The 15,933-nt window shown below is 32.9% G+C and overlaps 1 protein-coding gene across 1 annotated transcript; it reads right to left on the reverse strand.

Annotated features, from left to right (window-relative positions):
- Positions 1-3,898: 3,898 nt before the first annotated feature.
- On the reverse strand, positions 3,899-15,589 carry LOC123686622. Its single transcript, XM_045626857.1, is given in 2 exon segments — positions 3,899-4,664; positions 10,772-15,589. Coding segments are annotated over 2 exon segments (5,523 nt in total). The 3' UTR covers positions 3,899-3,959.
- Between the last annotated feature and the right edge of the window lie 344 nt (positions 15,590-15,933).

Consider the following 15,933-nt stretch of genomic DNA (forward strand, 5'->3'; position numbering starts at 1 on the left):
AAATATGTTAAACCTGGTTATTTATAAATTAAATGAAAATAAAGACAATTTATTATTATGGTAGTTTGTACTTCAATCCTGTTTTTTGATATGCATTTTTTTGTTTCAGTAATGAAAAATCTTTATTTCAAATTGCTTTGAATGTTGTATACCTACTTTGGGGCACAAGATAAATATTTTTCTATTTTGATTTGAATACTGGATTTATAGTAAAAAAGTGGATTTGGCAATAATACATGATTTCAAGTAACTGTTAATCTTTCGATAAGTTTATCAAAAGCTTCAGTTCATTGAGTACTTTTGAAAAAAAGGTATACCTTACAAGAATTCAAAATTTATTTTACATGTAGTTGATATGTGAAAACAAAAAAAAAAGATTACATAATTGTTGGGAAGTTTCATAATATTTTCAGTTCATCTGTTCGATAACAAACAAGTAAATTTACTTGTACGTTGTACTTCTTTTTTTCTAGCCGAATACTATTTTGCCATCTTCAGGAAAATAAAATTTTCGAAGATGTTGATTATAACATTGATAATATTAAGGAAAGACTAATTGCTTCTTTATCATCGAAAGTACTCGAGAGCATTTTTTGGAGTTACCTATTGGGTATCAAATTTTCAGACAGAATATTGGCATTAGTGAACACTAAGAAGAGAAGGATTTCAAATATTTTCATGATAACAAATTACTGAGCTTTGGCACAGCCCTATAATATGAAGATATTTCATTAAAGTTAATATTCTATTTTGAATTATTCTGATGGAAACTCATTTTCAAATGAATTTTCACAAACTAGGCTCCTTATATAATAACACCAATCAAGATCTGAAATCCCATTAAAAACTGCTGCTACCAAACATTACTATAATCTTCTTCCAGTCTTCTGAGCTTTCATCGATACATAACAATACATCCTAAAATTTCATTTTTACGTGATTGAATACTTCTATCCATTTGCTATTCGATAATTTCATCCTTGAACATTTGATTGACATACTTTTAAGAGGACCAAAATTGTTTTAACGTGAAAATAAATAAAAAACTTCAGTGAGTTGAAAGAAGCAGAATATTCAATAGTGGATATTCATATTGAATACCACCATTTCATTTTTAATACAAAAATCAAGATCAATAATGGAATATTGAAGATTCATGGAACTTATAAGCTTCTAGGATGAAAATTGAAAAAAAAATTCAATTCCTTCTGGAAATTACTTATTCCTCCTCATACTACTGTTATTTTTAACAAGATAAAATCGGAATTTTTCCATCACAAAATTACCTCTGTGTGATACAGAGGTGATTCCATCTTCCACATAAATCCATTCATGAAACTGCCTTTTCATTTTCGAGCTAGGTTATTGTGTAGGTACTTAGATAAAGTAATCTGGGTTCATTCAATCCAAAATGCAAGCGTTCTTACACTTCTTACTACCTTAAAAATTTGAAACTTTTCTCACTGATTCCATGATAATAAGAATTCAAATTGAACACTGGTTTGAATACAACTTTTTTGCTGACCTCTAGGTAACAAAATATACTCAATTAACCCAAATTTCTAGTAATGTACAAAACTTCAACCGTTTGTTGGGTTTCTTGAATTTTATTGACAAAACATAACATAACCTTTAAACATAACATTACAGATGCGAGATGATTAGTGTTCATAGGTACATAGATTTAGCTTATTATTCTGTAGGTTTTTTGTCATTATAGTGTTTTGTGATTGTAAACTCGGCAACGTGGGAAGCCCACAGATAATTATCATATATGTTTATTTACCTATATGAAAATGAAAGGTTATATGAATAGGTAACTCTTGTACGTATGAAACGAAGTGAAAAAGCGAAAATAAATGATTGGATATAAATATCAGATTTAATATGGGTGGTTGCAAGCTGAATTTTTTATTATTATCGAATATAAAATAGATATCAAGAGAAAAATAATCAACGTATTTATCTCCCACGAAATTGCTATAACTCATTTATTATATTGAAAATAATACTTCGGTCACCAAAGGGAATGGAAAAAGTGAGTTTATGCTTGTTTTGCTAATATAGTAACCCATTTCCAAAGTTCAAATGGTATAAATTTATGCTTGGGAAAACTTCAGTGGGCTGATTTCCAGGATCGGCATAGCTCATTATGAAAACTTAAAATGGCCATATCTTTTCAACCGAGCCGAATCGGAAAAAAAGGTAAATGAAAAAAGTGTTTCTTTTGACCTCAAGAATCTACGGTTAAAATATATGTACAAGTCAAAGACTCACCCTGTATAGGAATAGTCATACTACGTCTACAAAATGTCAATATCATGCTGCTGCTTCGAATCCAAAATGGTGATTGTTTCTAAAATGATTAAAGTTCAATCGAGTTAAACATACTAAAAGAAAAATAGAACCAATAATTACATGTAAACCATGGAATCCTGTAGCTATAAAGAATGTTCTTCCATAAACTGAATCGGCTATAGAAAATGGGGCTTCTAAATATTCAATTCCTTGTAGTAAAGAAAAATATATTCCTAGTAAAACAGTAATAATTAATCTTTGAAATGTTTGATTAAAATTATTTTCTATTAATCTATGGTGGGCTCAAGTTACACTTAGGCCTGATCTTAATAGAATAATAGTGTTTAATAATGGGATTTCATTAGGATTAAAGGTATTAATTCCTTTTGGAGGTCAAGTTATTCCTAATTCGATAGAAGGAGATAATCTTATATGATAAAATCTTCAAAAAAAACTAATAAAGAAAAAAATCTCTGAGGTAATAAATAAAATTATTCCTCATCGTAAACCAAAAGATACTAAAAGAGTGTGGTTTCCTTGAAAGGTTCTTTCTCGAATTACATCTCGTCATCATTGAAATATAATTAGTAAAAGAATTAAATTTCTTAATATAAATAAATTTGAGTTAAAAAGATGGAATCATTTAATTATTCCTATTATAGCAGTTATAGCTCTAAAAGCGCCTAAAATTGGTCAAGGACTATAATCTACTAAATGAAATGAGTGATTTTTTATCATAATTATTTTCTCTAGAATAAAGAGTTCTAAGGATAGCAAAAACATAAGATTGAATTAAAGCTACTGCTGATTCTAATAAAATTAGTATAAATTGAATTATAATAATTAATAAAATAAGCAAATTTACTATAGGACCAGTATTTCCTAAAAGAGTTAATAAAAGGTGTCCTGCAATTATATTAGCTGATAAACGAATAGCGAGAGTTCCAGGACGAATAATATTTCTAATTGTTTCAATACATACTATAAAAGGTATTAAAATAGTAGGAGTTCCTTGGGGCATTAGATGAGCAAATGAGTGATAAGTGTGGCTAATTCAACTATTTAATATAAATCTTAACCATAAAGGTAAAGCTAGGGATAGAGTAAAAATTATATGACTTGAGGCTGTAAAAATGTAAGGAAATAACCCTATTAAGTTATTAATTATAATGAAGTAAAACAATACAATAAATATTAAAGTGTTATTTTTTTTTGTAATGATTTTGAATTCTTTATGTAGAGTAATTAATATATTTTGAATTAAAAAGTTAAATCGATTAGGAATTAGTCAGAATATAGAAGGAATAAATAAAAAACTAATAATTATTCTTAGTCAATTTAAAGGTAATATAAAATAAGATGAAGGATCAAAAGAAGAAAAAAGATTTATTATCATTTTCAAGAAAATTTTTTATTTAATAATTTAAAATTTTTTAAAGGAGATTTTTTATGAGAATAAAATATTTTAATGTTTAAAATAATAAATAAAAGTGTTATAAAAATATACAAGGAAAACCAATCTATAGGTATAGTTTGAGGAATTAAAAATTATTCTAAGAATGATTTTAGTTTGACAAACTAATGTTATAGGTTAACTAAATTTTTCATTAGAAGTAGTCGTTAATTACTATAAAGTGGTTTAAGAGACCAATACTTATCTTTCAGTCATCTAATGAAAAATTTTCTACCCATTTAATGAAATTTTGGGGAGAAATTCTTTCAATAGAAATAGGTATAAATCTATGGTTTGCTCCACAAATTTCTGAACATTGGCCAAAAAAAATTCCAGTTCGATTTAAATTAAATCTAAGTTGATTTAATCGCCCTGGGGAGGCATCAACTTTTACTCCTGTTGAAGGAACTGTTCAAGAATGAATTACGTCAGAAGATGAAGTTAGAATTCGAATATGAAAAAGATATGGTAAAATAGTTCGATTATCAAATTCTAGTAATCGAAAATTAAAAAGTTGATTATTATTAATTAAATATGAATCAAATTCAAGATTTTTAAAATCTGTATATTCATAGGTTCAATATCATTGATGACCAATAGTTTTAATAGTAACTAAAGGGTTACGGATTTCATCAATTAAGTTAATTAATTTTAAAGAAGGAAAAGCAATAAAAATTAAAGTTAATGCTGGTATGATAGTTCAAATTGTTTCAATATTGTGTCCTTCTAATATAAAACGATGGTTATAATTATTTAATGTTAGTCTCATTATGGTATATGTTACAATACAAGTGATTATTATTAAGATCAAAAGGGCGTGATCATGAAAAAATCTTAATTGTTCAAGTAAATACGAAGCTCTGTCTAAAAATATATATGATTTTCAAGTTGCTATTTCTAAAAAAAGGTAAATCTTTATAATTGGGGTTTAAATCCAATGCACTAATCTGCCATATTAGAATTTTTGAGCTAAGATTGGTACTTCTGAATAAGAATGTTCATTAGGAGGAGAAAGTTGAAGTCATTCAATTAAAGAGGGTACATTAGAATTAAACTTTCTTAAACGTATTGAATAAAATCTTTCTCAAATAATTAAGATTATAAAGATTATTCTAATAGAGGAAATTATAGATCCAATAAAAGAAATTTTATTTCATTTGTAATAAGCATCAGGATAATCAGAGTATCGTCGAGGTATCCCTCTTAGTCCTAAGAAGTGTTGAGGAAAAAATGTTAAGTTTACCCCAATAAATATAATTAAAAATTGGATTTGTAATAATTTATTGTTAAGATTGAATCCTGTAATTAAAGGGAATCAATGGATAAATCCTGCTATAATGGCAAATACAGCTCCTATAGATAAAACGTAATGAAAATGAGCTACAACATAATAGGTGTCATGTAAAATAATATCTATGGAAGAGTTAGCTAAAATTACTCCTGTTAATCCACCAATTGTAAATAAAAATAAAAATCCCAGGGTTCATAAAATTGAAGGTGTATAGTAAAATTGTATTCCATGTAAAGTTGCTAATCAAGAAAAAATTTTAATTCCAGTGGGTACTGCAATAATTATTGTAGCTGAAGTAAAATAAGCTCGAGTATCAACATCTATTCCAACTGTAAATATGTGATGAGCTCATACTACAAATCCTAGAAGTCCAATAGCTAATATAGCATAAATTATTCCTAAAGAACCGAAGGCAATTTTTTTTCCTCTTTCTTGTGTAATAATATGGGAAATTATACCAAACCCTGGGAGAATTAAAATATAAACTTCAGGATGACCAAAAAATCAAAATAAATGTTGGTATAAAATTGGGTCTCCCCCACCGGTTGGATCAAAAAAAGAAGAATTTAAGTTTCGGTCAGTTAATAGTATAGTAATTGCTCCTGCAAGAACTGGAAGTGATAATAATAAAAGAATTGCTGTAATAAGAACAGATCATACAAATAAAGAAGTTTTATCAAGTATTATACCAAATGGACGTATATTTATAATAGTTGAAATGAAATTTACTGCACCTAAAATTGAGGAAATTCCTGCTAAATGTAAACTAAAAATCACTAAATCTACTGAAGGCCCATAATGTGTTAAATTAGAAGAAAGAGGAGGGTAAACAGTTCATCCTGTTCCTGCTCCTATTTCTACGACTGTTCTTAAAATTAAAAGAGTTAAAGCAGGGGGTAAAAGTCAAAATCTTATATTATTTAATCGTGGGAATGCTATATCAGGGGCTCCAATTATTAAAGGAACTAATCAATTTCCAAAACCTCCAATTATAATAGGTATTACTATAAAGAAAATTATAATGAAAGCATGTGCTGTAACAATTATATTATAAATTTGGTCGTTTCCAATTAATCTTCCTCTAGTCCCTAATTCTAACCGAATTAAAATACTTAACGATGTTCCTACTATTCCTGCTCATATTCCAAATAAAAAGTATAATGTTCCAATATCTTTATGATTAGTAGAAAATAATCATTTATTCGATAAAGTGGCTGAATTAAAGCGTTAAATTGTAAATTTAATTATGAGTTTTCTCCTTTATTAAGCCTTATATTCAATTATGATTATAAATTGCAAATTTATAGGTGAATATTATTCTAAGGCTTAGAATAATTCTATTTTTAACTTTGAAGGTTACTAGTTTATTTAACTTAAATCCTTAATAAATTCTAAAAATTACAGTAAAAATGATTAATCCGTAAATATTCACTCAATTTAAAAAAATTACATAGTAAGAGTTAATATAATTAAATATTTTATTGAAGTATTAAGCGTATATAAATATATATACAAATTAAAGTAATAAAAATTATCATAAAAGATAGAAAATAAAAGTGATTTTCAATTAAAGTTTTTAGAATTAGTCACTTAGGAAAAAATCCTAAAAAAGGGGGGATTCCTCCTAGAGAAAAGAAATTAAAAAAAAAATAGAATTTTAAAGTTTTATTGTAATTCATATTATTTATAAGATCTTTTATGTTAAAGATTTTATATTTATTAAAAATTAGGATTAAATTTAAAGAAATAAAAGTATAAATTAAAAAGTATATTCATAAGGATTGATTTAATATTATTATTCGTAATATTCAACTAATATGGTTGATGGAAGATAAGGCAAGAATTTTTTTTAATCTGGTTTGGTTTCATGTTTTTACACTCCCTAAGGTTATACACATCAAAATAATCAAAATAAAGAATAGGTTTAATTTAAAATTATATATAATTAAAATTATTGGAGCAATTTTTTGTCAAGTTATTAATAATAATGCATTAGTTCATCTTAGTCCTTCTAGGACTTCTGGATATCAAAAGTGGAAAGGGGCTGCTCCTATTTTTATAAGGATAGCTCTGTTAAACAAAAATATAGAAGTAGGTATTAATTGCTCGATAGAATTGATTAAAATTAATGAATTTAAAAAAGAAAATAAAACAAAAATTGATGCAGAAACTTGGACTAAAAAATATTTCAAGGAGGATTCAGAAGAATACTTAAAATTATCTAAGTTTATAATAGGAATAAAAGCTAAGAGGTTTAATTCTAAACCAATCCAGATATTAATTCATGAATAAGCAGAAATAGAAATAAGAGTTCCTCTTATTATTAAAATTAAAAATATTAATTTTATAGTTTTAATTATAAAGAAAAGGGGTATACCTTTATAAATGGGGTATGAACCCATCAGCTTCTTTAGCTTATCTTTATATTCTAGCTTTGGCCTTGGTTTTTTCTGCTGCTGAATACTGTTGTTCTGTTTGGTTTAATAGTGCTCATGTTCATAAAATTGATGCACAGCTTAATGTTTCTATGAGAATTATTAGTGGGACTATTAGATCTACTCCTTTAGTTTGGTTACCGGTGCTATCACATATAGTTCCACCTCATATTCGTAGACAGGTTGCAGTCAAGAAATCTTGGGATAAATTTCATTTCTATCCGAACTCATTTCCTATTTTATCCTTATCTTTATATTCTAGTATAAGATGTACAAGAGTTTTTGAAACTTTAAGAAATAATTTAATTTTATTGAATATAATTACAAAAAAAAATTAACAATTAAAAATTTAACTTATTAAGTTAAATTTTAAATTTAATATTTTAAACTTTAATAAAAACTATTAAATTTTCATTAATTTAAGTGTACAAAAATTATTTCACAAAGTAAAAAATCCTATAAAATAGGATTATTTATATAAATATATTCGATAAATTTGAATTGATTTTGGTGTCCTACTTCAGGATCAATTCCAACATTCTAAACCAATCCTGAGGCTAAGTCCAACAATCAATACCAAACCTGATAAATTTGAATTGATTTTGGTCGTCCTACTTCAGGATCAATTTCAACATTCTAAACCAATCCTGAGGCTAAGTCCAACAATCAATACCAAATCCGATAAATTTGAATTGATTTTGGTCGTCCTACTTCAGGATCAATTCCAACATTCTAAACCAATCCTGAGGCTAAGTCCAACAATCAACACCAAACCCGATAAATTTGAATTGATTTTGGTCGTCCTACTTCAGGATCAATTCCAATATTCTAAACCAATCCTGAGGCTAAGTCCAACAATCAATACCAAATCCGATAAATTTGAATTGATTTTGGTCGTCCTACTTCAGGATCAATTCCAACATTCTAAACCAATCCTGAGGCTAAGTCCAACAACCAATACCAAACCCGATAAATTTGAATTGATTTTGGTCGTCCTACTTCAGGATCAATTCCAACATTCTAAACCAATCCTGAGGCTAAGTCCAACAATCAATACCAAACCCGATAAATATGAATTGATTTTGGTCGTCCTACTTCAGGATCAATTCCAATATTCTAAACCAATCCTGAGGCTAAGTCCAACAATCAACACCAAATCCGATAAATTTGAATTGATTTTGGTCGTCCTACTTCAGGATCAATTCCAACATTCTAAACCAATCCTGAGGCTAAGTCCAACAATCAACACCAAACCCGATAAATTTGAATTGATTTTGGTCGTCCTACTTCAGGATCAATTCCAATATTCTAAACCAATCCTGAGGCTAAGTCCAACAATCAATACCAAATCCGATAAATTTGAATTGATTTTGGTCGTCCTACTTCAGGATCAATTTCAACATTCTAAACCAATCCTGAGGCTAAGTCCAACAATCAACACCAAACCCGATAAATTTGAATTGATTTTGGTGTCCTTCTTCAGGATCAATTCCAACATTCTAAACCAATCCTGAGGCTAAGTCCAACAATCAACACCAAATCCTATAAATTTGAATTGATTTTGGTCGTCCTACTTCAGGATCAATTCCAACATTCTAAACCAATCCTGAGGCTAAGTCCAACAATCAACACCAAACCCGATAAATTTGAATTGATTTTGGTCGTCCTACTTCAGGATCAATTCCAACATTCTAAACCAATCCTGAGGCTAAGTCCAACAATCAACACCAAACCCGATAAATTTGAATTGATTTTGGTCGTCCTACTTCAGGATCAATTCCAACATTCTAAACCAATCCTGAGGCTAAGTCCAACAATCAACACCAAACCCGATAAATTTGAATTGATTTTGGTCGTCCTACTTCAGGATCAATTCCAATATTCTAAACCAATCCTGAGGCTAAGTCCAACAATCAATACCAAATCCGATAAATTTGAATTGATTTTGGTCGTCCTACTTCAGGATCAATTTCAACATTCTAAACCAATCCTGAGGCTAAGTCCAACAATCAACACCAAACCCGATAAATTTGAATTGATTTTGGTGTCCTTCTTCAGGATCAATTCCAACATTCTAAACCAATCCTGAGGCTAAGTCCAACAATCAACACCAAATCCTATAAATTTGAATTGATTTTGGTCGTCCTACTTCAGGATCAATTCCAACATTCTAAACCAATCCTGAGGCTAAGTCCAACAATCAACACCAAACCCGATAAATTTGAATTGATTTTGGTCGTCCTACTTCAGGATCAATTCCAACATTCTAAACCAATCCTGAGGCTAAGTCCAACAATCAACACCAAACCCGATAAATTTGAATTGATTTTGGTCGTCCTACTTCAGGATCAATTCCAACATTCTAAACCAATCCTGAGGCTAAGTCCAACAATCAATACCAAATCCGATAAATTTGAATTGATTTTGGTGTCCTTCTTCAGGATCAATTCCAACATTCTAAACCAATCCTGAGGCTAAGTCCAACAATCAACACAAAACCCGATAAATTTGAATTGATTTTGGTCGTCCTACTTCAGGATCAATTTCAACATTCTAAACCAATCCTGAGGCTAAGTCCAACAATCAATACCAAACCCGATAAATTTGAATTGATTTTGGTCGTCCTACTTCAGGATCAATTCCAATATTCTAAACCAATCCTGAGGCTAAGTCCAACAATCAACGTTTAATGTATCTTTAGAGTATATCCTCTAAAGATATGTGTCTACTTTCTTCAACGGTTCGTAACTACGTTGAAGTAGCAGTGAGTAGTTGTGGTGAGTAGAGGGTTGTAAATCCACTACAAACCAAGTAAAACTCGCGGTGGAGTTAAAATGATTTATTAACGTGAAACTTTGAACAAAAGAATGTTGATGATAATTACAATGAGTATGGTTTTTATATAAGTTGTGACGACACACAATTTTCGTCACTGACCGCCTTTCGGAGTTGCTGGAATCTGCAAATTTCGCACAATATTCGGCCTAGATATGGTATTGAGTTCATGAGGTCGATAACTGCTCCCTAATAATTTTCCATGGAATTTGAATTTAAATGTGATTTCCTCTGAATATTCCCCAATGTTTAATTCACATTAAACATACTCCGGGGGGCCCTTGAAGTGATGAAGGCAGCTTTCAGCATTGTGGTCGTCCTGTTTACTATGACACCCGATTCCAGGTAGTTGTTGTGGGCATAGTAAGGTGTCAGGTTTCTTGAAGTAATACTAAACTAATGTTGTGTTTTGAGTTTGAACTCGGGAATAAATAGGTTCAAGTTCAAAACGTGATGCACTTTCGGCAGGTCTCTAACTGCTTCAATATGAATGGCTTTAGTGGTCAAGCAGATGAAGATGGCGATGTACCCTTTGTAAGACTTATTTCCTCTTCCCTTAGACATTCGAATTGCTATGGGTCCAGCATAGTCTACCCCCGTGTGAGTAAAGGGGCTAGTTGGTGTGACTCTTGGCTCTGGGAGTGATCCCATTAATTGAATATGACTTTGTGCTTGCTGCCTCAAACAGATGCTGCACTCTCGTATTATCTTCCTTATTTTATCTTTTCCTCGGGGAATCCAGTACTGCTGTCTAATGTATGCGAGGGTTAGCTGAATTCCACCATGAAGCGTAGTATGATGGGCATTTCTTATTATTTTCTCTGTCGCTGGGCTACTACTGGGTATAATGATAGGATGCTTCTCGTCGTATCTTAGCGCTGAATTTTGCAGACGTCCTCCTACCCGCATCAATTGTTGGTTATACAGGAAGGAGTTTAGACTCAAGATACTACTTTTTTTACTCAGAGGTCGATCGTTGCTTAAATCCTTAAATTCAGACGAATATTCGTTGTATTGGATTTTTCGTAGAAGTATTAGTGTTGCTTTTTGTAGTTCGTCTCTTGACAGAAATACTGTAGCGTTGTGTTGTTTCTGGCATTTGTTGCTGAACCTCAGGCAGTAGGCTGTTACTCTTATGGTTTTCTCCCATGATTCAAATTTCTGTAATAAGATATCCAGAGTATCTTGGATGCATGGATTTTCTTCAATGGTGGTTGTAGACAAACTATTTATACTTTTTGAGGTGTCTAGTGCGTTAGCGGATGTTGAGCTTTGTATCATTTCCTGAATATTTGTGGGATTTTGACTTAGTTGATCTGGACCATTCCACCATAATTTGTGACTAATTAGTTTTGATGCCGTTATTCCTCGGGTTATTAAATCAGCGGGATTGTTTTCAGACCGAACGTGATACCATTTGACCTTGCCAATTAATTGTTTTATCTCTCGAACTTTGTTGTCAACAAACGCAGGTAACCTTGCGGCATCAGCATTTATCCAAGCTAGTGTAATCGTCGAATCGGAATATGCATGCACAGGGATTTCTTGAATGTCCAGGGCTTTGATCGTTCTGTGTACGAGCTTCGCTAATAGAACGGCTCCACATAATTCTAGCTTTGGAAGAGTTTTCTTGTTTTTTATGGGGGCCACCTTGGATTTGGATACTAAGAGACTGACGTGGATCTGCCCGCTGTCATCGATAGTTTTGGAGTAAACCACAGCACCGTATGCTTTCACAGAAGCATCACAAAAAGCGTGAATTTCCATCTTTGAACCCTTTTTGTGTTGTATCCATCTTGGTATGCATATTTCACGAAGCGTTGGAAGTTCTTGAGTCAGTTTCGCCCATTCTTTGCGAATTTCTTCCGGAAGAGTAACATCCCAATCTTGTCCAGATTTCCATATTTCTTGCATCAATAGTTTGGCACGTATAATTATTGGTGATATCATACCAAGTGGGTCGAATATTGCAGCAATCTGGGAAAGCATGCGTCTTTTGGTGATCGCTTCAATTTCAGGTGATTTGATGTTATAGAGCAGACTATCGCTATTTGTATTCCATACAATGCCTAGTGTTTTCGTAGTATTTTGTTCATATTTGTCACCTAGAATAAATTCATCCGTCCCATTTTGTGGGTATTTGCTCATTTTCCATTTTCGAAGATTGAAGTTTCCCTTTTTCATTAGTTCAGTAATTTCTTTCTTCAATTGCTCAGCTACCTCGACGCTGTCCGCCCCTGTGAGTAAATCGTCTACGTAGAAATCCTTTTTAGCGATCTGAGCGACTCTTGGAAAATTTTTCTCCTCGTCTTCAGCTAATTGATGTAGGGTGCGTATTGCCAGATATGCTGCTGGGGCCGTGCCATAAGTTAAAGTGGTTAACTGAAATTCCTGTATTGGTTCATCCTTTGAGAATCTCCAGACTATTTTGTGGTATGGTTGATCTTCCTCGGCTATTTTGATTTGCCTGTACATCTTTTCGATATCGGCAGTGAGGGCGACTCGATGTTTTCTCCATCTGATGAGAATGTCAGTGAGATCCTGTTGTATCTTAGGACCTGAGTGTAAAACATCGTTTAGACTATATCCTGTGCTTGTTTTTGCCGATCCATCGAAAACAACTCTTGTGGAAGTAGTAGTGCTGTCTGCCTTTATGACGCACTGATGTGGTAAAAAAACTTGAATGCCATTGAGGGGTTGAGCTTCTGCTGTTTTCATGTGACCTAATTTTATGTATTCGCGTATGAATTCCTTGTAGTTCTGTTCCATGCTTGGATTGGTTTCGAATTTCCTCTCGATTTGCAGCAGGCGCGCTACCGCTTGTTTTTTGGACAATCCCAAATTTTCAGCATCACTTTTGAAGGGAAGTCTGACTGTGTATGATCCATCTCGATTTCGTGTATGAGTGCTTTGGTAATGTCTCTCACAAAGCTCATGCTCAGGTGAACAGCGTCGTTCGTCTGCAGCTTCTTCCAATTCCCAAAATCTTGATAGTGACTGCTCATCATTGATAGTGATAGTTAAACTAGTTATCTGAAGTGATGGACTTATATTCTTCACATTTCCGTATAGTAACCATCCAATTTCGCTATTTTGCGCTGTTATCCCATTGTTTGATCTTCTTACTCCATCCAAAATGATATCTTTGTATATATCAACTCCTAAAAGCATGTCGATTGGTCCAGGATTTGAGAAATGTGGATCGGCGAATTGTATATCATTCCATTCCGTAATGAGACTGTTGTGAATTTTTTCTTTCGGAATTGAGTTGGAAATTCGTGGAAGTACATGCAACGCTGCGTTTATCATAAATGAACTCTGGAACCTTGGTCTGAGCTCGCAGAATACCATGTGTTGCGATGACCCTGATTGAGACTGACCTATGCCAATGATTTGTGCTTCGTTCTTGTGTTTCTGTAACTTGAGTATCTGCACCGCGTTTGTTGATATGAACGATGCTTCAGATCCTGGGTCAATTAGACATCGTATTGTTTGTAGTGTCCCATTTCTTGATTTAACTCTGACGTATGCTGTAGCAAGCAGAGCAACTGAATGCAATTGCCTTTTCGGAGATTCTCTATTTCCTGTAGTGATATAGGCATTATTTCCGTTGATCGTCCCTATGGTTTCGTTTCGTACCATTTGCATATTGGAACTATTTTGTCCATTGTTGCTGATGTTCCTCTGTGTTGTAAATTGTGTCGATTCGGATTGGGTACTCTGTTGTGGGCGAAAAGTGGCTGCTGTAGTTTTCCAGTTTGATTGATCACCCTTGTTGTTTGTTTTACGACTTTGGCTGCCAGTAGTAGATATGTGAAGTGTTGTATGATGATACTTCCTGCATTTGAAACACGTTACTTTGCTTAAACAAGAACTTGTTCGGTGTGGTCCTAGACAATTGTGACATCTTTTGCTTTGAATTATGTAGTCTAGTCTTTCCTTCACGGTCATTGCTAAGTAGTTCTGGCAGGCTCGCAGTGCATGACCTGCTTGGCATAATGGGCATTTGGTTGTTTGTAGGTGAGCTGTGTTAGCTGACCATGACTTTCTTGATTCGAAAGGATGGTGCTTTCTAATCGGTTCCCATTTTTTTGCTGGTGTTTTGCCTCCTTCTAACGCTTGGAATCGTCGTTCTATGAAAGACAGTACATTTTCTAGCTTCTGTATTTTCTTTGGTTCCTTTAAGGTGGTCTCATACACACGGCGGGATTCAGGGTCCATTTTGGATTCTAGGAGATGCGTTATCATCGGACCCCATTCTTGAATGTTGATTCCCATGTTTTCGATTGCGTTCAGATTTTCCTTTGTCACGTCGTGAAGTAACTTTAGTCCTTGTACTGATTCCTGCTGGAGGATGGGTTGGGATAATATGGCATCCATGCATTTGCGGAATAGAATTCTTTCGTTTTCATATCGCTCCTGAATTATTGACCATGCTCCTGCATAGTTCGCCGCAGTGTTCGAAAGATGTTGAATTAATTTACCGGCTTCACCTTGAACGTTGGATTTTAGATGTTGGATTTTCTCAGCATCCCCAATTGATTTATTGTAGTGTATGAGTTGCAGAAATATGTCTCTGAATGCTGGCCATGCTTCGTAGTTCCCATAAAATATTGGTATTGATACTGTAGGCAATGTTGGAAAATTGGGACGTCCTTGTAATGAAGTTCTGTCTGGTTGTTCATCGTCTTCGAATTTCTTCATAATTTCTTCGTATTCGTCATGTACAGTTGAATAAGTTTCTTGAAACAAAGGATCTTGGCTCATGTCGATATTATTTAATTGGATTTCTTGAAAGGACTCCGAGATGATTTTCCATTGAGCCTGGACTGCTTCTCTCTGAAAGCGGTAGGGTTTTTGATTGGCTTCGTACTGGGTCCAAATCTTGGCTAGTTGTTTATGAAATTCCGCAATTTGAAGTTCCAGTTTGTTTCGTAACGTATCCATAGGTCGCTGGTTCATCGTTTCTTTTTCTTCTGTAATTCCTTGGTCGTCTCGAAGTTTTTCCTGTATTTTTATAATGTGGGACAATGCTTGATTGTATATCTTTTCTGCTTGCCCGTATATGTCTTTCGTGAAATATTCATCAGTTTCTGGTATGTGTTCTATTAAATATTTGTGCGCTTCATTGAATGCATTCCATTCTTCCTTCAGTTGGCACATTTTGTTCTGGCAGTATTCTGCATTTTTCCTTGAGGGGGAGTCTTTCTTCATGTTGGTATGCATTCTTTTGATGGCTTCTGCCGTTTTGATCTGATCTGCGACGATGTTTTCCATTTTGAATTAGGTAAGTAGTCTAAGTCTAGTCAAGTCTAGTTATATGAGGATTGATTTATAAGGTTGAAGGATCGGTTCGAATGAGAAGGAATTTTGTTCGACAAACTGAACAACCAGGCTCAGAAGTTCAAGGGCAGTCTTAATTCCACAGCTTGTCAACAAGGTTACAGGATCGGTTCGAAAAAATGATGAAATGTGATAGGAAAGATAATTACTGGTGATTGTTGGTTATGGGGTGCAGTGGTTGTGGTTCCAAAGTCCCTGGTAGTTGGTGCCAATGGGTCGTAAATCCAATGACTTGTTGTTCTGGGGTGCAGTGGTTGTGGTTCCAAAGTCCCTGGTAG

Source organism: Harmonia axyridis, chromosome X, assembly GCF_914767665.1.
Source record: "Harmonia axyridis chromosome X, icHarAxyr1.1, whole genome shotgun sequence".
NCBI classification, from domain to species: Eukaryota; Metazoa; Arthropoda; class Insecta; order Coleoptera; family Coccinellidae; genus Harmonia; species Harmonia axyridis.